Source organism: Eleutherodactylus coqui, chromosome 2 (assembly GCF_035609145.1).
Source record: "Eleutherodactylus coqui strain aEleCoq1 chromosome 2, aEleCoq1.hap1, whole genome shotgun sequence".
In the NCBI taxonomy this organism is placed as follows: Eukaryota; Metazoa; Chordata; class Amphibia; order Anura; family Eleutherodactylidae; genus Eleutherodactylus; species Eleutherodactylus coqui.
Window position 1 is genome coordinate 297,116,687 of NC_089838.1, and position 22,800 is coordinate 297,139,486.

A 22,800-nucleotide genomic window follows, 5' to 3' on the forward strand; every position below is an offset into this window, starting at 1 on the left:
GCTGAAAATGGACTTCTGATACCTGAAGATGTTTTCTGCATTTTATATAGCGGACAATTTTTTTCCTTGGTTCCAAAGGAATTCCCAAATTCTCCAAGTCTTGCTCAGAGGAAGAAACCTATAGAGAAGTACAGCATATATATGAGCAATAAACACATCCACAGAGCCGCAGCTTCAACAAGCTCAGACGGGTCCGACTCACCAGGGCGTTTAGGTCCATCTTTTCTTGCTCAAACACATCGGAGAACTCTGCCAGCTGCAGCTCATCCAAGACGTCCTTCAGCGTCTGCTTGTTTGTCTGAGATTCTGATTTCTGCACAGAAGTCTGCAACACAATATATTTTTTATATATATATATATATATATATATATATATACACATATATATATATATATATATACACACACACACACACACACACACACACACACACACACACACACACACCTTCACAGAGCTGCTGAAAGCATCCATGACCCACGTTAACCCCTTAAAGTGGTTTATCAGGACTTCAATATTGATTGCTTATTCTGCATTATGATGTGTCACTATGATACAAGCTCCTGTTATGCTCTAGCAGCAAGTACTTTGTATGGACGCCCCTGAAGTCCCTTCTAGATCCCCAGAGGACCCCTATTCCCCAATCAGGTCACTGGGAAAGCTAGTGACCCAATCAACGCTTTTGATCATACCACAGTCACTAGTGATGGCAGCATTAAAAGGGTTAAACGACTAGAATCTGAGGCTTCTCCAATCCCGACTATTAGAGCAGGAGCCTGTGTATCATTGAACAGCTGATCACCTATTTCTGGGCAATAGGGTAAAACCCCAGTGCTGTAGAATAAGGCCCCTCAGTTGCCGCCGTGAAAAGGCATATTGGCGGTAAAGAGGGGATTAAATCCTAGTGGCGCTCCCGGTGACCTGACATGTAGGCAGCTGCAACACAGCTCATTTTCAGGATCGCTGAGGTTTCCCATATTTGTACATCCACCTATCAGAGAGTGATTGCAGATACTAGCAATATGCCATCACTTTCTATGGTGGAAACCCCCTTTAAGTCACCTTCAGACCGCGGCTTTCAATATTTCACCATCCAATGCTGATACTATAATGACATTGATGGACTCCGGGTAGGACTTTACTCATCTATACATTCGACAATGGGAGAGAGCGTTATAGGTTACCTTGGTTTTGGCTGGAGTGTTTCCTGTGGGATCCACCTGGTTGGTGAGTAGATCAAACAGAATAAGAGATCCTAAGAGACACAAGAGTCCGGTGTTAATATGGGATCTTTCCCCGCATTTACTTGTGGCGATCATATTCCAGTAGCAGGTTGCTTTCAGCAGCTATTCTCCCTCCCAAATAACGGAGCATACATGTTAGACTTTATAAAGGAGTAGAGTGATCATCTCGTTATTTTGTAGAGAAGATTACAGGATAAACCATGAGAAATCAAACATGGATCATCTAATTTGCATTCTACCTGTAAGAGTAGACGGGAAGGGAAATCTTGCAATCTTAGCTTGTTAGTGGGATCTGGGATCAGGCAGGTTCCTACAGACAGTAACTCAGTGTGTATATTGTGGCTCATATAGAATAAACAGCTTACATCATAACAGTCCCATCATAACACTGTATGCCGCATTATAGTGGTTGTGCCAAGATATAAAGTCATCTCCTATCCAAGGGATAGAGGAAAACTTTAGGATTGGTGGAGGTCCAACCCCTAGGACCGCCACCGATCCCAAAAACAGGGATCAAGAAGGTCGCGATATAAATGAAGCGGATGTGACGCATGCCGAATGCCACACCATTCACTTCAATGGGAGTGTTGGAGACTACTGAGCGCTTATATTCAGCAATTTCCAGTTCTCCCACTGAAATGTACAAAGCGGCAGAGTGCATGCACCACCGCCACTCCATTCATGTAGGGACCTTCAAGACACCAGTTATCCCGAATCACAGGGGTCTCAGTGCTCAGAACCCCATTAATAAAAGTGGGTAGGGAAGAACTTTATATCCTGACACAACCCCTTTAAGGGAGGTTAAGCTAAATGAGAGAGGTCTAATCAGTGGACCACTTTTTTTCTTTGCTCGATTCAAGAGCTGGGCCAAGTTTGTTCTCTCAGCTCTGGAGTTCATTCTCCATTGCTGAATGTTGATGTGCACTGATCTACATGGGACCCTATAATGTCATTTAAAGGGGTTGCCCGGTTACATGATAACAGATCTTCCATACCTCCTATACCTTAACCCTTTCCAGTCCACTATCTGAAGTCTTCCTACATTTTGATTAAAGCTTATACAGCTCCAATGTCAGAAGACGTCCGACAGGGTATTCTTACCGTCAATTGCCAGCCACTCCACTGTCGGAGCCTCTCTGGCACACACACACTGGCTTTAGCAAGCAGATGGCACTATTGTATAACAGCAAAAAGAGAAAGCCTTTTAGGAACCCCTGAATGCAAAACTGGATTAGAAAGGGTTAAAATAAACTGTAACATTGTACTTCGAGGTGAAGATATGCTTTAAAGGGAATGTATCAACTATATTTTTTTCACTAATTAAAACCAGATATATTGAAACATTTTCCATTTTTCTAATAAGTTTCTATTTTCAGATTCTAGATTTTTTTTGTTATCCCATTGTCTGAACATGACTATAGAGATAGCCATGTTACCTGAGCTGCAGTTCCCAGCACCTAGAGATATGCTTTACAGCAGACGTCATGGGCTATTCACACAATGCACAGAAGCAGACCGATAGACTTCTATAGGTGAGTGTTCTGGGCATGCTCTGTGACCTCTGCAGAAGTTGCTGTGCAGGAAGGGGGAGGAGGTGAACTGTGAACACCACTTATTGTGAATGTTATTAGGGTTAGTGGTCAGTGTGAAAACTAAAGGATTTTAGAATTTTTTCTTCAATACAGATCATGATAAAAAATATGAATATAAAAACATGATTTATGCAATAGGTCATTTTTGGATGACACATTCCCTTTAAAGGGAAAAAAAAGTGATATTTGTCAAGAAAGCTGATGAAATCGCACGCCACACTACAGATGCATCACATGAGATAGAGATTATCTGACCCAGATTACGTAAAGTCATAAAATGGACAAAGATCAACATGACATCAACCACGATAATATCAGTCTGGATGCAAAATTCAGCAGCAGACACGTAAGCTTTAGTATTACAACACAGTCCTCAACCTACCAAGACTGTGCCCGGTCACTGAGATACGTCCTTTGAATGTGGGGTTCCTTTCCAAAAAAAGTCTGTAGATGCGATTCATCTCCCCACATACGGTGTTTACAATGGTCTGGCAGTAGGTTGGGCTGTTGTAGAAAAATAGGTCCAGTAAAGTCTCGTTGGTGAACTGACGAAGGCGACAGATGCTGGGCAGTGTAATCCTCTGGATGTCTCTAGGGAGAAATAGTAGAATTCAAATTGTAGCCAGATTAAAATGACTCTTCTGGTACATTTTCATAATTAGTAATACAAGTGCCACTAATTCATTCATCTGGTTCTTCAAATATACGTTTCCAAGGTGCTCTGTAACTATAGGTCCTTAAAGGGGACAATCCCTACTTGTTAGAAGTGTCCTCCTGCTGGGACCTCCAGCGATCAACTGTAATCTTTGTGAAAATCTGTCAGTAAGTGTACAGTTTCCCTGCAGCGCCCCTACAGAGCAGATAAAGTACTACACAGTTCTACTCTAAATCAATAGGTTGTCTGTGTAATGCAGGGCAGAACAGGTCCTCCACAGCGAGAAATGCTCTTTGTAATTGCCAAGAAAGGAGGATCCTGAATAAAAGGTCTCCCTCAATTAACTCAGTTGGGTTTTCTAAACTGGAAAACCCATTAACCACCACAGATAATAAATAAATGATGGCATGTTACTGGACTAAACAGGAAAAGTTGCCAAAACACCCTCTGCTCTGACATCACTTCCTGCTCTGCAGCTATTGGCTGAAGCTGCACCTCACAGACTTCCTACTGTCCCCGCCCCTGCCTGTACAGAATACTCTTCCATTTCAGATAACTCTCACTGCTTTCCATTCAAAAAGTATGAAGAAGCACCTTAATGTTGTAGATATATCACTCTCTTCCAAGCCAATGGTGGAGAAGCAAAGATTAAGGATGCTTTCTGCATGTTTATTTGCAAGAAGGACTGAAATAGCTGTACTGTGCCTCTCTGTCCAGGTAAGGTTAAATAAAAGTCTATTAATGGCTGTAAAAGGAATAATGGAGTCCTTTTACAGCCATTGACACAGTGACACTGATTTAGGGAAGGAATGACTTTCTCATTCAGGCCATTGATTTTAAGGGGGTGTAATGCTTCATTCCCCCTGTGGAGGTGCTGCAGAAAAAATTGATCACTTGCCCGATTCAACTGGATTAATGCTTTTATCAAGTTTTATCACTTCTTAATGTAATATAATCTTAAAATGCTAATGGCATCACTGTTTTTTCAAACAACACTACAGTGGTAACCCTGAGTTGTAGCTATACGCATACTTGTCTACTCCAGTGGCATCAGCATGCAGAGCACTGTGCCAATCCACAGGGAGGAATTCTACCCGTCCAATCTGTTCTTGATCCAGGGATTTCTTAAAGTGTGCATGCAGTAGATTCAGAGATACAAGACGGAAATCATTCACTGAAGAATAGAAAAACATTGAGGTCAGGTACATGGCCATAGATAATGAGGTCTATGATGCCTTCTATACATGGCTAACAGTAGGGTCTGCACTTACCACATTGCACGATACTTCGGAACTGCAAGTCACAGGCAGGTCCGATGCCATGAACCATGAAGACCAAATGATCAATCTGGGCTGGCTCACCTACAAGAGAAAAATGATAGTTAAAAGGGGCCATCCCTAAATTTAAAGTTCTCTCCTATCCACAGGATAGGAAATAAGTGTCCAGTCATCGCGGCTCCATCCAGTGGGACCTCCAATAATCTTGAGAATTGAGTTTTGGTGGGTGCTCCCACCACGCCGCCCCTGCCATATGAATGGAGCAGTGACCGAGCATGCAAACTGCCTCTGTTCATCTCTAAAAACAAGCCAAGTACAGCACTTGCAGTCCCATAGAGATGGTCGCTGCTCCATTCATATGGGGACGGGACATAGGAACCCAGTACTTGTGATAGGTAGGAATCTGACCCCTTTGGATACAGGATAACTTTAAATCTTAGGGCAGTCCCTTTAACAGAGTCAAGGACTTGCTTACACACAGAATTAGTGCTTGATAGACTTCTGGGACTACTTAATGGAAGAGGGCGAGATAAAGCGGATGTAGCTAAAAACCAGGCAACTACAATAAGTAAGCAATCCCCCGCCCGCTCCGCCTCTATTCACAGTAACCAGGCAGTCGTCCATAGATGCACGATCTAGAGGCTCAGTTACAGCAAATATGGAGCAATATACCGCAGGATACCATACAGAACCTGTATGCCTCTATGCCTACCTGTATTACATGTTGTATCTAAGCTAGAGGCAGTATAACAGGGTACTAGAGTCTCCATGCCTGTCCGCATCACATCTTGTATCCAAGCTAGAGGCGGTACAACAGGGTACTAGACCCTCTATGCCCACTCACATCACATGTATCCAAGCTAGAGGTGCCCTAACAGGGTACTAGAGCCTCCATGCTCACCCGTATCACATCTCGTATCCAGGCTAGAGGCAGTACAACAGGGTACTAGAGCCTCCATGCCTGCCCGTATCACATCTTGTATCCAAGCTAGAGGGGGTACAACAGGGTACTAGAGCCTCCATGCCACCTGTATCACATCTTGTATCCAACCCAGAGGCGGTACAACAGGGTACTGGAGCCTTCATGCCCGCCTGTATCACAGCTTGTATCCAAGCTAGAGATGGTACAACAGGGTACTAGAGCCTCCATGCCCACCCGTATCACATCTTGTATCCAAGCTAGAGAAGGAACAACAGGGTACTAGAGCCTCCATGACTGCCCGTATCATATCTTGTATCCAAGCTACAGGCGGTACAACAGGGTACTAGAGCCTCCATGCCCTCCCGTATCACATCTTGTATCCAAGCTAGAGAAGGAACAACAGGGTACTAGAGCCTCCATGACTGCCCGTATCACATCTTGTATCCAAGCTAGAGGCGGTACAACAGGGTACTAGAGCCTTCATGCCCTTCCCCGTATCACATCTTGTTCCATTCCGACAACTTCTTCTAGAGGAAGGGAATGTTTTTTACAATGAGTGTACATGGATATACTGAATGCCCTACTCTCATTTGTTACAACAGACAAGAACAGAACATGCAACAATTTTTTTCAATCAGTCCATCGTCTGTGTAAAAATATCGCCCATGTGAATCGCCTCTTTAGCTATCATGGGTCTGCTAGCGGTCCGTAGAGGTCTGTATGCCTTTATGTGTGACGGTAACTCTCACCTTCGGGTATTTCCACAGAGATGTTTTCTACCCCTCTCTTTACAGTCCGAGGCCGACCCTGCTCAGTTGGGGTGGCCCCCCATTCATCAGTCATTCCTGTTGGCTGGTAGTGAACCATAAGCTGTGAAGGGAACAGAAGAGACTGAGAGGACGCGGCATTTAATGGGTTTACATTTCATACATGAAGACATAAGCTGCATGGGTGATTTCTTTAGCGATATGTAGCGCTGTTTTGGGATGAAAGCCGCCATGTTCTTCTAATGCTAAAAGGAGCAACAAATGCTAACAAAGTGAAAATCTCTGCGTTCTTTATGGTCACTGCATGCGCCAATGTACAGCATTATCTGGTTGCGACCGCAAACACATTTTCTTCTCCATTCACCTTGGGATTATGTAAAATAATAAGGTCTCTGGTTGGGGATTCCAGGCGTTTCCTCCACTCGTTCCGGGTTACTGCCTGCATGTAGGCTTCCTGGGGTAATACAAATATAAGAATATGAGGTCACTGGATGCAACATGACTTCTGAGAACTATGTAATACACACTGCAGCTGCTGAAGAACCTCTTCTTAAACCAAGAGCGATCACTGCAGGCCAGTCAATCAACAGTTGGGAAAGAAGAAGGAACTTTCTACAAGTGTGATTCGTGATAGACACTTCTGCAGGAAGTTGAGGTGAGGATGAGAATGCACACAGCCCCCCTGTACAAACTGAAAGGCAGATTTAGAGGTGACCAATGGGGCCCCGACCGACCAATCATTTATCATCTATTAAATCCTGTGGATAGGGGATAACAGCTGATGGCAGGCAACCCCTTTAATCAATAACTGTGACAGATAGCTGTTCAAATAGTATTATACCAGATTATATGGGAGAGTTCCTGTCCTATGTTACACAGACAACACTTTGATATGAATGGATACTGTGTAATGCTTTATTTTCCCTGTGGTGGCGCTGCAGGGACGTTGAACACTTACTTTCTGGTATCCCCATAGATTATAATTGATCGCTGGGGGTCCAAGCTCTTTAAAGAGAATTCTCGAACTAAAGCTACTGATAACGTATCCTCAGGATAAATCATCAACAGTTGATTGGCGGGGTTCGCTACTTGGGATACCCACCAATTAGCTGACTGAAGTGACACCAGCGCATGCATGAGTGCCACTGTTACTTCAGTCCATACCAGGCACAAAACTGTACATTGTATAGTGGCTGTGCCTGGTACTGCACTTGAATGAGGATGAGCTGCTCTCAGGCCCTATGACAGATGTACATGACATCACACGTGTGAGAACAGGCCACAATGCTTACCTGAAAGCCTCTTAAATCAGCTAATTAGAGGGAATCTCAAGCAGCGGACAACTGCCGATCAAGTATTGATGACCTATCCTGAGGATAGGTCATCAAAAGTTTAGTCCTGGAAAACCCCTTTAAGTTTTCTTCCATATTCCTGAGTCGCTCTGTTATCTCATAAGATGCTATGGCATAATACTAATAATAGGAAATGACCTCTAATATCTCACTGAAGTTCTCTGGATACGGGACATATCTGCTGTCCTTATCCCCTTTGTAGAACCAGGTACATCTCTGTACTATGGAGTCCTCTTCATCCCAGTATACAGATAGACGCCTACGACTGCCCAGGTAAACGTCATACCGGCCGCCACAAACTGGTACAACAATACCGTTTAGATTGGCTCCTGATAACAAGGACACAAAACAGAAGTGTTATGAAAGCAACAATTATATAAATCATGAAATAGCAAAACACAGAGGTAAAGAGCAATAAAACAGCTTTCACAAGGTCAATGGACTGTGAGGATTCCCATGGCAAGATGGCGGGGTCCACCAACAATCTATAAAGTTCATGTGGCTGACAGACCTGCACTATACTGCTGTTGATTCCTATATTGCTGATTTTTGTTTGAGGACCTATTCTCTGACATGCCTGCTTGTGGACCTGAAAGTTCAGAGCTCAGTGGGCTTTCTCTATGAAGCTGCTTTTTCAAGCTTTGACTTCTCAGAAAAGGCAGTTTGAAAACCTCCTTAGGTGCGATATTATAAATACACAGTTTTTTTTTAAAGCAGGGACATAAGACATGATTGCAGTTAGTAATTCTGGTGCAACAGTTGCATCAACCTGATGCACATAGAGTATTCAGCTGTCTATACATGACTATGGGGGGTGGACATCTTATCCGAGTTACATTTAACAGCATTTAGACAGATGCTTTACCGCAGCTTCTTGATCCATTCACACAATGGACAGCAGGGGACCCACGGATTTGTATGGCAGACTGGTCTATACATGTTCTGTGACCGGGGCAGAGCTGATTCTGTAGGGGGGGGGGGGGGTATAGTCACAGCTGATCACCTATTGTAAATGTGGTCCCTGTGTTACGTGACAACTATTGGAAAGTTAAGCACTATGGGTGAAATACAGGTTTTTAATTTCCCTGTCAGGTATCCAACTTTTGGCTGCGCCCACCACAACTGGTAGCATCCAGTAAACAGCATCACTTGTTTATGGTCAGATTACCTTCAGAAAGATTAAAGGCTTAATTAGTGTTTTAAGTTTAGTTAGTGCTTCACTTTAATAAGATTAGCTTTCAAATGTGTAAATCCAATTAGTCCCATGTTGCTGCCTACCCCAGGAGAAGAATGCTCCGAGCAGACTAAAGGCCCATTTAGACACAACGATTATCGCTCAAAAGCCATCTTTTGAGCGATAATTGTTGTGTGTAACTGCATTGACACCGTGCAGTTTTCGTTATCCCGTCGCTCTTTTTAGCATTCTGAAAGACAATGATCAGGCTTATCAGGAGTTCAAAGCGGGCTACAGCTGATATTATTGTTTCAGCTGTATCTCGCTCCCTCAACACAGGCCGGGTATGAAGAACAGAGCAGTCCAGTTCTGTTCTCCATACCCCGTTTGGAGCGCTCAGCTGTATAACAGCCGGGCGCTCCGAGCAGAGAACAGCTGGATGCAGAAGACAAGCGCCCCCGCAGTCTTCTCTACTTCGACTTCTGTGTAGTGGCCGGTGCTTGTAACTGCAAGTGCAGCTCTCATTGAAAACAATGGTAACCGTCTCTGCAGTTACAAGCGCCGACCACTTCACAGAGGTTGGAGCAAATATTTCTGCTGCTTAAGCTCTGACCCCTGTGTAATTGTGGTGCTGTGAGCGAGCACACAATCAGCTGACTGTCCGGGCCCTAAGCGATGGACCCCAGTTGATCAACTATTGATGACCTATCCTGAGGATAGATCATCAATAGTCTTTTCCCAGAAAACCCCCTTAACTTACCAATACATTTGTTTTAGGTATTCTCTGCAGTTTTCCTCGTCAGTGAAGCCACGCTCCATTCCATATGTCCTTCCACTGCCAGTGTGTTTCCGAGTCCTCATTGTGTAGCCATATTGTAGAATGCGTGGCGACAGCGGTCCAATCACAACCTCTGATGCCAGCTGCAGTCCTTGCACTATTCTTCAATGTGCCTGCACAGGTCCTGAACAATCAGCAGCAGCATTCATGGAAAGTTGCAGTCAGACCGCTGTCTCCATGTGCAGACATACTATATACAGAATGGCGTGCAGGCAGGTGGGAGTAGGAGGCGTGAAACAAGGGGGCATAACCTCACAAAGGAAGACTACTCACAGGGAATATCTAAAATAAATCTATTAGTAAGTTCACTATTCATTTAATGCACAATTGTACATTGTGCAGCTAGAATGGCCAACCCCTTCAATGGGTAGATCAATGAAAAGTTCTACAACTTTCTATTGACTTATACTTCAGTTCCTCACAATGTTCAAGATATGTGTTTGCTGTCAGTGAATGATCCTATTTAGGCTGCAGATGGACACATTGTAGGAAACTACCAGAGAGATTTGTGCAACTTCTGCTGCGTTTAGCTCACAGAGCATTGTCCAGCATCAACAGCAGTTGATAAAGCTCTGTGGTAGTTTCCCACAATGTACCAGTGTGAAGTCCAGGATGTTTAGCTCACAGAGCATTGTCCAGACTCTTTCTATGGCCAAGTAGTACAGCGGATTTCAAGCGTGGGAACCGATCGTGGATTCCGTGGTAAAAATCCGCCCGTGTGCATGAGGTCTAAACTAGAAAACGCTTTAAACTTTACTTAAAGCCTATTAATCATGTCATTAGAAGTCTATCGATAAATGATGTCCTCTACTTACCGGAGCAGAACGCTGCCTCTAGTACATCAGAGTCCTCCTTGCTGAAGGGGTTCCAGGAGCTGCTGCCGTCCTGTGTCCTGGCGTAGAACCAGTGCGGGACCACCGCCTCATAGCTCATTGTAGCCTCCATCGTCTCAGCAGAGACGGGGAAGAAGACAGGCGGAGAGGCCTCCAGTTCACCGTATGATAGCATGTACTATAGTAACAAAATGAAACAAAAAGAAGCAGTCAGCTGACAGCAGGCTATAGGAACGGACGCAGCCTAGTTTACCTCCCGCTCGCTGAGACAATTGAGCAGACTTTGCCTCTTCCTTGCAAGGTGCTAAGTAATACCAGCAAGAAGAACAGTCTGGAGGAGGAGCGTGGAGGCTACAGGCTGGCTGAAGTCACGACTGAAATATTGACCAAGGGAGGTTTTGGCAAACTCAAAATGTGAACAGAGGCATATAGAACTAGTAGGTAAAGACAGATAACCACATGGATGGTCATTTACTGCAAGTCTACATATGCATTATACGGTCTAAGGGGGTCTCTATGAACAATCCCCACTTACTGGCAGGGTCCTTTGACAACAGGTAGATCCCAAACTGTCCTCTTGCTTGGACCACCTAATAATCAGCTTTAAAGGGGTTATCCCAAAATCTAAAGTTATCGCCTATCCACCAATCACAAAAAACACAGCCCCCCCCACTGTGGGTTTACTGCACTCCTCGCGGTGGGAGATTGAATGGACCGGTGGACACACATGCGTGCTGCTGCTCCATTCACTTTCAATGGGACTGCAGAGATAGCCGAGTACCAGCGCCCTGCAATTTTTGCCAGCCCATTGAAATCAATAGAGCAGCGGCTGCACATGCACGGCTAGCGTGACGTCACTACGGGTGGGACAAGGGATCTCCGTTCTCAAGGTCTGTGGGGGTCTCAGCCCGTGGATAAGGGATAACTTTAGATTTTGGCATAACCCCTTTAAAGAGGTTTTACAGGCCACTGATCTGCTGAGGTCCACCACTTACCAGCACTGGCCACTACGCAGTGGGCGGAGCCATCTACTTCTGCTCCATACATTGTGTTGTACACTGACAGCAGTCACCCAAACAGCTGATTGGCCGGGGTCCTGAGTGGTAGATCTCAGCCGATCAGCTATCCTGAGGATAGGTCATCAATAGAAATAGACTGGAAAATACCTATAATTTGCTGGGAAATTGGGCAGTAAGGGGGCATTCACACTGGAGAGAAAAATCGCACAACGCAGTTATGAAGCCAATGATTTTCAATTGTTTCATTCCCATTTGCGATGTTTTCACTCCTGTGGTTGCAACCCAGTGAGTCCATATTTAGGCTCCCTGGACAAGCCCTACAACGCCCTTTAGAATGTGGACTACATCCAGATCATCTCCTCACACAGATTAAACCACCAACGGTCTAGAGAACATAAATTTTGGTAAATTTTTTTTCTGCTCCTTCAGTCAGAAAGGGATTTTAAAAAACTTCGACCCAACGCCCCATCACTGGTACTTTACAAAAAAATATTACTGTTATGTAAATAGAAATTTGCCAATATAACCTTATCAACAAAACTGACCCAGCCGCGGGGAAGACAAGTTTTCTAGAAGCCTCCCCAGGCCTTGTCAACAGACTAGCCCAATTTACTGCACTCTGTAAGCTGAAACCCATTGGGTCTACAAGATCAGCAGATGGGACCCTACTAGCGGGGCATCAAAACATCCTCGCTTGCGACCCCCTCAATGGTCAAAACAGGGAGTCACTCTTTCTTTAGCGGACCTCGTGCTGTCCTGGTATTACAAAAGGGCTATTCATATGAATGGCTGTCCTGTAATACTACGCTTCCCCTGCAGTGTCCGCTATAAGGTAAAGGAGTGGCTGGCCACATCATTCCGCAGCAAAATCAGTTGATTGCCATGAATACCCAGAGCAGGAACAGGTCGATCAGCAGTTTGCCCCAGGCCCCTTATTCTGGGAGGATTTGTGCAAGTTGCCACAACGCCTTTAAAATGGGTATTCCCAACATTTGTGTTATATCTATAGGATCTCCGATAGAGGCCACCTCTGGGAGGTGTACCTTTCTGCCTAATGTGGGTCCTCTAACCAGTTTGGCGAGTTGGTTACAGCATCAATGAGGAGAACGAAAGAAGAGGTAGCCCAGAATTTGTGGCCCTCACTCCATTCACTGCTATGGGAGCCCATTTTTGTAAATGCCACAGCTGTGAATGTATAGACCAGGGGTGCACAACTTCAATTCTCAAGGCAGCCCAACAGGTCTGGATATCCTCAGTATTGCACATGTGATTTAACTATCATCAGTGCCTTAGACTTTGCCACGAGTGTTCTTACTAAAGGAGATCCTGAAAACATGACCTGTTGGGGTCACAAGCACATGCTCGGCTACCACTCCATTCATTCTACCACCTGGATGCAGCAACAGCCTCACCAGGCAGGTCGGAGGGCACCCATTCTCCATATAGGTGCTGGCCCCTCGAAGGTGGAACCATTTCCGACATAGACACAGAATATGCCATAACTGTCCAAGTTGGGAAGACCCATTGTTTAATTTGCCAATGCTTATTTGATCACAATGCATATTAGGGTAGGATCAAAAGCATGATTAAGATTAGTATGTACAGTTATTAGTAAGCTTGTATAAAGACCCCCGAAAGAACAGACAGTAATGTTCTTCCTATATTGCTAACGGTATTGAGCGTGCCTAAATTCTAAATATGGGGCAATATTAATAAGGCTATCCCAAAATCAACTTTTATCACCTTTCCACGGGTAATAAAAGTCTGATTAGTGGGAGTCTCACCACTAAAACTCACACCATCCAGAAAATGGGGGTCCTGTGTTCCCCTCTTCTCCTCACTGCCCCTTCCCTTTGCAGTGACATGGAGGTTCAATGGAGCGGAGGCTACGCAAGCGTGATGCCATTTATTTTAATGGGGCTGTCGAGGATGGAGTGCTTGTAATCAGCTCTTTCTGGAAGCCCTATTGAAAGAAATTGATGGGCGTCTTAGCGTTCCATCATGTGAACTGAAATCAATAGTCTGTGTAACATATGGACGTGTTGAGTCCTCCAGACACTCTTTGTAGTTGCTCTCTAAATCTTAAGCTAGAATACCATAATCAGGCATTTTTATGAACCAAACAAGCGGTTAACATAAGCAGAGACGAAAAAGATTGACACTTTTTGACATTTTAGATGGCCCTAATAGCATTTAGGACCGGCAAATATCTTGCCATCCATTGAGAACCAGCTAAAAATGCAATCAATTCCAAAACAAAACTCGCAAATTAGGAAAAAAAAAATATTGAAACTGTGTCTCGATGGGCACCGATTGGTCAATTACGAATGCAACCGGTCAACACAAGTGGCCTTGCAAAGCTGGGATCAAGTGTTCAAGTCCAACCAAGGGTTAGCATGGATTTCCTCCAAGAACTTTGGTTTCGTCCCATGCATCAAAAACATAATGATAGGTTAAATTGGCTTCATACAAAATTGGCCCATGTGTGAATAGGTTTTACTAGGGAATTTAGATTGTGCCCCCATAGGACACCGTGAGTGCTAAAAATGTGTACAGCGCTACGAAATATGTTGGCACTACATAAGCAAGAGAACATTTTTCGTGGACTACGTTCTACCTTGTAAAAAGGAGAGTATCGAGAAATACAGAAGCAGATTATAGAACAGATGAGGAAAAAAAACAATAAGGCTGAAAAGTTCATTAGTAACCCCAAAAAAAGATTATAAAAAAAACTTTAAAAAACCACAATAACGCACATAAGGCCGGAATGGGTGTAAGGAACGACATATTGTTGACATGTGAACATGGACTCCCATCTGAGAAGCCGAATTCTGAAGTTCTTTCAAAGTCGTCATTGGCTGCAGTGTGACATCCTGAACTAATTTCCAGCGTACTTGGCTGCACAGCTTAGGAGGGCGACCTGATCGGGGAAGAGTCGCGGTAGTGTGGTGGATCTTCCATTTTTCAATGATACTGCGCACTGTGCTTACGTGGAGAGTCAGTGTCTTTGAAATTTTTTTATACCCATCTCCAGCTTTGTAGAGCTCTACAACTTTTTCCCGCACGTCTTGAGGAAGCTGCTTGGTCTTCATGTTGCGTTAGATGACTGCCACGAAACTTTACCCCGAGGGAGCTTATCTACAAGTTAAACAAACTTTAATTACTCAACGATGGGGACTAATCTATCGGTCTAGAAACTTTTGGTTACACATAATGATCTCACCTGATTCGTCAGAGGCACATGGGTTTCTTGTTTTTTTTTTTAAGTGCCGTACGTTCCGAAATATTGCATCCGATATTTTAGATTTGCCCCCCAATATAATAGCATACATTGGCTCAACATGACCCACTTGCCCTGAGAAGAACCCGTTCAGACATGAAACGAATGTCGTGAAGGTCGAAAGTCAATGTTTCCTCTAAACCTTTGTAGCTAGTGAGCAAGGAAGTTAGAGGTCTAGGCAATACAGAACGGTAGCTAATGAATATTACTGCATTGCACTAAACAATGAATCATAATTAGCCAGGGTAGTTAATGGGTTTATAGTAAGATTGCTGGGGTTTAGGGCAGAAAAGGCTTTAATGTCTGCAACTCTGCTGATCTAGGGCAGTGAGGCGTTTAAAGAGGTTGACCAATGACCGGACAACCACACTTCAATAGGATCCTCTGTATAAAAATAAAGTGAACTAGACTCACCCGTCCGGGGCCACCAGGATCCAGCACTGCAGCCCCGCTGTGGTCCCAGTGATTGTTGTGAGAGATGATGGGAGGCTACAGCGTCATGTTCCTGAACTCCCAACATTATGGCACTTAGGATGTGAGCGCCAATGCCAGGAGAATAAGTGTTGACGCTGCAGCGGTCACTTGACTTCCTGTGACAACATTTGTCACAACAATCACTATTTTAATACAGGGGGTCCTATTGAAGTGGGGCTGTCCAGTAACCGGTCAACCCCTGTAATGTCTGTACTCTTGGCGGTCTACAGCAAAGAAAGGGTTACTGCCAGTATTCCAGGTGGTATAGGGGGAGTTATTAGTATCCCTGCCAGTCTAGGGCTGATACCATCTCTGGTCGTTTAGGCTAGTTAAGGAGTTCAAAGGCTTTTTTAAGGACCAAGATACTGATGACCCATTATCAGGATAAGTCATCAGTGTGGGTCCCCCTCTGGGGACGCCTGCCAATCAGCTGAAAGAAGAGGCTGTGGTGCTCCAATGAGCACTGAGGGTCCTTCTTAGGCCAGTGATGTCACGTTCATCGTTCACATGATCCGAGAGCAACTCAGACCCATTCAAGTGCATGGGATTAAGCTGCAATCCCAGGCACAGCTGCTCTGAAATGTGCGGTGCTGTGTCTAGTATGCAGTGACGTGGCACCTGAGTGCCACAGCCACTTCAGACAGCTGGCACACCCCACCAATCTGATACTGATGACCCATGCTGAAGACAGGTCATCAATATCTTAATCCAGGAAATCCCCTTTAAATGTCGGAACGCCTGGCATTTAAGGCAGAGAAGGGGTTAATGTCCATATCCCTGGTTGTCTAGGGCAATGAGAGGGTTAATGTTCCTATCTCTGGTGCTACGCTGCCTGAAGGGAGTAGTGTTGGCAGTGGTGTAGTCAGCCAGCTTCTTTATGCAGGATACAATACAGCTGGCACTCCAACTCACTTTTAGGGCCAAATCAGATGAGTCACAGCTTCACATTCGTTAGGCAAGTGTTTCAGCTGGGCCAATAACCTACAAAAACACATAAAACCTCCACTGTACATGTTGGGGACACACAGCCGAATGATGGAAGGAATTCAACACATCGTGCAAAAACGGTGACGGATTAAACGAGGGTACGTGCACCCAATAGAACGCTATCAGTTAAATCTACATCTCTGGCGCAGTTATGGACCAAAGGCAACCATCCGTGGGCAGATTTATCACAGTTGTTGGGGCGCTAGTCCTGTCCTGGACTCCACCAATACATCAGAAGGAGGATCAAAATCGGTTGGTATTTACCTACAAAATTTTCGATTTCCGGCACCATCATCGGGATTGGGAATCCAAGGGTTGGATATTTTCCTAGCCTATCTCCTATTGGTGAAGTGACAAATGCTTCTGAAAATGAGTACGAGCAAATCAAAGATGGGTAGAAATGGACATCATGGACATATAGAGTGTCATGCGTGGCCTAAAATGGAGATGGGTGGCCATCCATAATTTTTTTGATGTACATAGCCTTATACATCTATGGCTGCGAGGCGAACTTTGATCACACTGTGATGCTGTCGAACGTTCTTCATGGATCAACTTATAAAGTGCCTGTACAACGTGTCGTCACTACAAAATCACATGTCCAGAGTTTGCACTAAGTTAAGACTCCTTGACTTGAATTTGCAGAAAACTATGATGCCGAATGACTCGTCCTTCAACAGTATAAGGCCCCGATGGCTTCCAATCTAGACCTGATCTGACAAAAGTGGAGGAAGAAGCTCAAAGCAGGAGAAGGGTATGAGAAAATTTCAAAGTATTGGTCCACCACGAATGGATAGTCCTTAGGTTAAAGAATAAACCACGGTTGTCATTGCTGCTGTCACGCAATTACAGTGCGAAACTTCTGGACAGCTTGTCCTTCATTCGACCAATGACGGATGGATTATGTGTCTTGTTCCTCTGAAGTGTCTTGTAATGCATTGCATCTTAAATTGGGTTATCCGGTATAGAAATTCCATTTTCAAATAGTCTATAAGGGAAATCTTGGTATAACGCCCCCCCCCTCCCCCCATCCCCATTAAGGATCCTCATCTCTTAGCCACAGTGAAGTTTGCTTACAAGGAGTGTCTCTGGCAAGTCAAAGTAATACATGGATAGCTGGCTGATTCTAATAGGAACTATGTGATTCTCCAATTCCCTGCCAGTCGCACTGCTGTGACGCCAAAGACTTAGAGAACGTTCCTTTAGCGCTTTTCACTATGTGGTTGGGTGCCTTCTGGCACTTACATCACGGGTGCCAAAAACAGCATTGTGATGGAACCCCCGTATAGAAACAAATGGACCACTCACTCACAATAGATTGGTGTCCGTTTGAATGGGTTTCCATTCGTTTCCGTTATTTTTGGAGTATAGAATAACGTAGTTGACTAAGTGATTCTGTACTCAAAATATAATGGAAACTAACGAAAACCATCAAACAGACACCATTTTACAGCGAACAGTTCCATTTGGGCATTCCATCACAGTGCTGTTTTCGGCATCTTTGATGTGACCCCCAGACTCATATTAGCCTCTTAGGCCGCCTGCAGACGAGCGGGTCGGATCCGGCAGCGAGAAATCTCGCCGTGCGATCCGACCCCAGAGCCTGCAGGGACGAGCGCGTACTCACCCGCGCCTGGCGGCCCCGGCTCTTTGATGTGCCGGCTGCCGCGCAGCCGGCGCATGCGCAGACCGGAGCCGGCGGCCAGGTGAGTGCGTGCCCCGCAGAAAATTAGAACATGCCGCGGTTTGTTTGCCGCGCAAGATTTCGCGCGGCCAAACCGCGGCCGTCTGCATAGGAGTGCGTATTGTAATGCACTCCTATCCAGACTTTCAGCGGCGGAAATCCCGCGGGAAATCCCGCGGCGGGATTTCCGCTCGTCTGCAGGCGGCCTTACTCTCAAGCTCAGTACTATGGAGCAATTCCAGCAGCCTTATTGGTTCTGATTCACAATTTCAGCAACCTGATTGGTTGTTTGGGTTGTGTGAGTCAACCTGATTGGTTGTTTGGGTTCCCCGATTCAACCTGATTGGTTGTTAGGGCCGAGCTTGAGAGTAATATAAATATATGCCCCCCAAGCGGAATCCTAAAGTGTATTGGAAAACGCTATGCAGAAGCTCCCTTATTGATGGCTTCCCCCACAACTGGCCAAATTTTAAACTGCTTGGACATACATTGATTGGCTACTTTATTTGAGACTCCCATTTATCACCAAGCCAGAGCGCCTATGGCCTTCAGAATCGCAGCAATGCATCATGGTACTGAAGTCGGTCTGGCCCATGTGGATAGGAAGCTTCTTATTGCTGCCACAGATTAGATGGAAGTCCTGACATGTTCTGAACATCTGACAGGAAAGGTTCATCAATTCATGCTGCTTGCACCAAATTCTGGCCTCCCACAAACATGATGCAACAGTAATCTGGATTCATCTGACCAGGGGATGTTTTTCCATTGCTCAGTGATCCAATTTTTGCACTCTTTTGCCCACTGAGTCTTGCTTTTCTTAGTATGGATAGGCTATAGAGATCAGCCCTATTCTCATTTGCAAAATGAAAGACTAGAAGCAATGGGATGAAACTGGAAGGGAGGAGACAGATTAGATATTAGACAGTGAGGGTGATCAATGAGTGGAACAGGTTACCACAGGAGGTGGTGAGTTTTCCTTCAATGGAAGTCTTCAGAGGCTGGACAAATATCTGTCTGGGATGATTTAGTGAATCCTGTACTGAGCAGAGGGTTGGACCAGATGAGCCTGGAGGGGTCACTGCTGTCCTACAGTGCACCACCTGTTCAGCAGAATGACTCTATACATCCTCCTGACCCCTATCATCAACAGGGTGTTTATATACACAGGATCCCCTTTCACTGAAAGTTTTTCCTTGATCCAACCATTCTCTGTATGCTCTCCACTCCACAGCATGAGAAATCCTCACAAAGTGGGCTAATCTAGCACCGATGGGGGCTAGTCTAGAGCTGATGACCAGGCCTTGTTAGAAGTCCCTAGATCTTCCCATCTAATGTGAATTCACACCGAAACTGATTTACGGGAAACTTGTCACATGATTTTATGCCGCACTCCGGGGTGATGGGGATAATCCCCATACACGGAAGCTCCAATCATTAGAGGGCCGGGGTCTCTAATGAAGTCATTCAGTGTATATTATGGCTGCTGCATATCACAACATCTGACATAATGACAACAATGAGCCAAATATAAGTTATAAGGCACTTATGTTGCCAATTGTTTTGCAAGAAAAAGCAGCAGAAAAGTTCAAAAGTTTCCCAAGAATTTTGCAATTTTGAAGAAACCAGCAAAGCTGAATCATCTGTGTGTCTACCATAAGGCCCAATGTCCACAGGACGATATTAATTATAAAATCTGAGCGTGTCTCCTGCACGGGAGATCCACAGCTCTAAGCGGCCATAGGGATGCATCAGCATCCGCACAGCAATTTAAAGCATGCGGATGTCATTTTTTTCCCGGCTTGCGGATCACACGCCTGGGAAGAAATCGCAGCATGCTCCATGTTGTCTGCGGATCCCGTGGGACGGCTTCTACTGAAGTCAATGGAAGCCGTCCGATCCGCGGCACAGCCACAGCTGTCATTGTGGACGTGCCGCGGATCATCGGGTGGTCTCACACATAGATGTTTGTGGCAATTTTTCATGCTGTTTTTGAGCCAAAGCCAGAAGTGGAAGAAACCATTGAAGGCAGTAGAAACCTCAAAATGAGCAAAAACAACAAAAAAAAGACTGAGAAGGTCCCTAATGAAATACAACCTTTATTAAAGCATATTTAAAAAGTTGGCCAACTTTCATGATTCCATCTAAACCTCAAATCTCCATCTTCTATTTTCTACCTAAAATACACAAGGGATTGGATCCTCTTAGGGGACGCTACCACCAGCTAAGGGGTACAGCGATGGGGGTGGGTGGGGGGTGGCTTGTGCCCCTACCTACGCTACCTTGTATTTGGGCTGGTGGGAAGAGAAGTTTATCTTCACTGAAGCTTCAGAGAAAAGTGATACTTGAAAAAGGCTGTATAGCCGAAACGCGTTGTATGTGTTTGTTGTACATAATAAATTGGATCTTTCCACCTATGGAGTAATTGTGGATATCCACAGACCTGACCTAGGACATTGGACCCTGTACCATATCTTTTCAAAGCTTTCCTGGATTTAGAGGGGGGAGATATCTACCCTGGGATCACTAGGTTGATTTTCTCCCCTCTCCTGAGTGACTATAGTCTCATCCATCTATGTATGAGCGCAGTAGGATATTCTTTTCTCTGATTACATGACCTCCACCTCTTCTTGGTGGGGGGGGGGGGGTAATTCTTTACTATTGCAGCTCTCCACTCACTGTGGATTACAGGTGGATTGACCATCCCACAGCTTTTTTCATCTTTTTCTGAATCCCAAGGCGCTGTCTCTACCATTTTCCTTTCTTCACTGAAGCTTGTGATAGATGGACTGGTGACTTCTTCTCTGGCTCCGTTACATAGATGATGTCTTCATCGTTCAGAGTGGGTCTACTGCATCTTCGTTGAGTTCCTTAATAATAGTCAACTTGGTCTCCGTTTTGCATCTGACATTCAGGATTCAATTTCGTCCTCTTTAGATTTGTCCATCTGTAAGGGGTCTGGAGGGGAAAATAGTCACCCCAGTCTATCGGAAGCCAACAGCCACCAATAATTTATTGAGTGGGCATAGTTTTCATCCCGTGACCCTCAAATGTGGTATCCCGAAAAAACAACTTCTTTGGCTTAAAAAGAACTACAAGGAAGATAGTGATTTTGAGTCAAAGGGCCTGACTCTAAAGAATGGCTTTTTACAGCATGGCTATCCTGTAAAGGTGGTAGATGACTCGTGGAATCCGCACGGAGACCGTGTTCTTGTGAATATACTTCGTGATGACACTGATTTGGCCAAAGTATTGTCACCACGTCCATCTACCACATTCAGGAGGGTCTTCATGATAGACTTGTACAGAATTATCTCTAAACGAATCAAAGCAGGGAAAGTTGACTTTCTGGTAACATCCCAAAAGGAAGCTTTCCCTGTTCCGAGTGGCGTGCCTGTCCATATAGTAACAGGAGCCGTTATTTGGGCCACAACTCAGAAACGGTTTGAAAATAGAGAATTTATCGATTGCAAATCCTGTAACTGTTATCTGCATGACGACTTGTACGTGTCCTCGGGATTACCTCTGTAAAGCCACACAACTGAGACGGCAAATTTTAGCCCATGTTGGCAACATAATTTGAGGGGGGTAGACCTCTTTCGCGGTCCATATGAAGACTTGTCATTGCTGTGATTTGAGACAGTTGAGGTTTCAGGGTATTGAATGGATACGGCCGAACAGCAGAAGCGGCGACATTGACAACAAATTATTACGTTACGAGACAGCCTGGACTTAATTCATGTCAACCCAGGGGTCTCAATTTGATATTGTCTTTCGCGCCATTGTTATGAGCATTCCGTATGTTTTTCCACGCATTTCTGTTGCTAACGCGCTGCTAGTAATTGAGATTTTTCCTTTTTGTGTGTTTGTGCTGACGTGGTCTTGCTCTAATTTTATTTGCTATGATGGGTGCTTCTGTGACGAGCTTCAGTTGGTTTGTTCACCCGTTTTCCGAATTGCTCCGGCGACGATTTGCTTGTGCCGCTATGGGTGGGGCGGTTTGGACGATCTATGTTCTCGGTGACGGGTTATTTTTTTTTTACCCTGACGCAATACTGTTAGGTGTGGTTTAGCCACTGCAGCTTCTAGGATTGGCCAGCTGGCCCACGCCTAAAAGGGAGGCGGCACCTCAATTGGGCTATTTAACCAGACTCATTTACACACAAGGACAATAGTTCAAACGATTGAAAGACTGACAGTTCTGGCGATCATTTTGCATAAAGTGCTGATGGCCACTAATGCCCATTAGCACTTTATTAGTTTCATTTGCATGTTAATGAGCCTCAAGGAGCTGCTTGCAGAACACAGCAGGTGGTCTGAGCTCTGCAATCAGCTCCTTTGTTCTCGCATGGGCTGTCAGCGAAATACAATGTAATCAGCGTCTCCTGTGCAGAACACAGAGTGCGGTCTGTGTTATCTACTCTCCGACTGAACAATGAATTTTAAGCTCACCTTAAAATCATCGTTCAGCCGAAGACTGAATGATGGTAGCACTTACACGCAACGATTATCGCTCAACAGCTATAGTTTGAACAAATTTTGAGCGATAATAATCGTTGTGTGTAAATGGGGCTTTACTCTTAGCTTTTCATATCCCTGCCAGTCCACCATCAGGACTGCTTGTGTGATCTCACTCTGTTGGTTATCTCAACTTATGCTTGGCGTCTTAGCATATACTCTATTTTTGATAGCTCATGAACTTTT

At 44.8% G+C, this 22,800-nt stretch overlaps 1 protein-coding gene across 4 annotated transcripts in view; it reads right to left on the minus strand.

Annotated features, from left to right (window-relative positions):
- DDHD2 (DDHD domain containing 2) overlaps nt 1–22,800 on the minus strand; it is a 40,726-nt gene that overhangs the window by 13,569 nt on the left and 4,357 nt on the right. For 2 of the 4 annotated variants that reach the window (XM_066593383.1, XM_066593384.1), the window contains exons 2-12: nt 14,431–14,812; nt 10,638–10,833; nt 7,949–8,139; nt 6,823–6,912; nt 6,441–6,561; nt 4,764–4,853; nt 4,525–4,666; nt 3,220–3,428; nt 1,186–1,256; nt 203–325; nt 23–118 (exon numbers count right to left, since the gene is read on the minus strand). In XM_066593383.1, coding sequence (XP_066449480.1) covers nt 23–118; nt 203–325; nt 1,186–1,256; nt 3,220–3,428; nt 4,525–4,666; nt 4,764–4,853; nt 6,441–6,561; nt 6,823–6,912; nt 7,949–8,139; nt 10,638–10,833; nt 14,431–14,766 — 1,665 coding nt within the window. In that variant the 5' untranslated portion in view covers nt 14,767–14,812. The remainder of the gene's footprint in view (nt 1–22; nt 119–202; nt 326–1,185; nt 1,257–3,219; nt 3,429–4,524; nt 4,667–4,763; nt 4,854–6,440; nt 6,562–6,822; nt 6,913–7,948; nt 8,140–10,637; nt 10,834–14,430; nt 14,813–22,800) is intronic. The other 2 variants (XM_066593385.1, XM_066593386.1) reach the window with 2 other exon arrangements.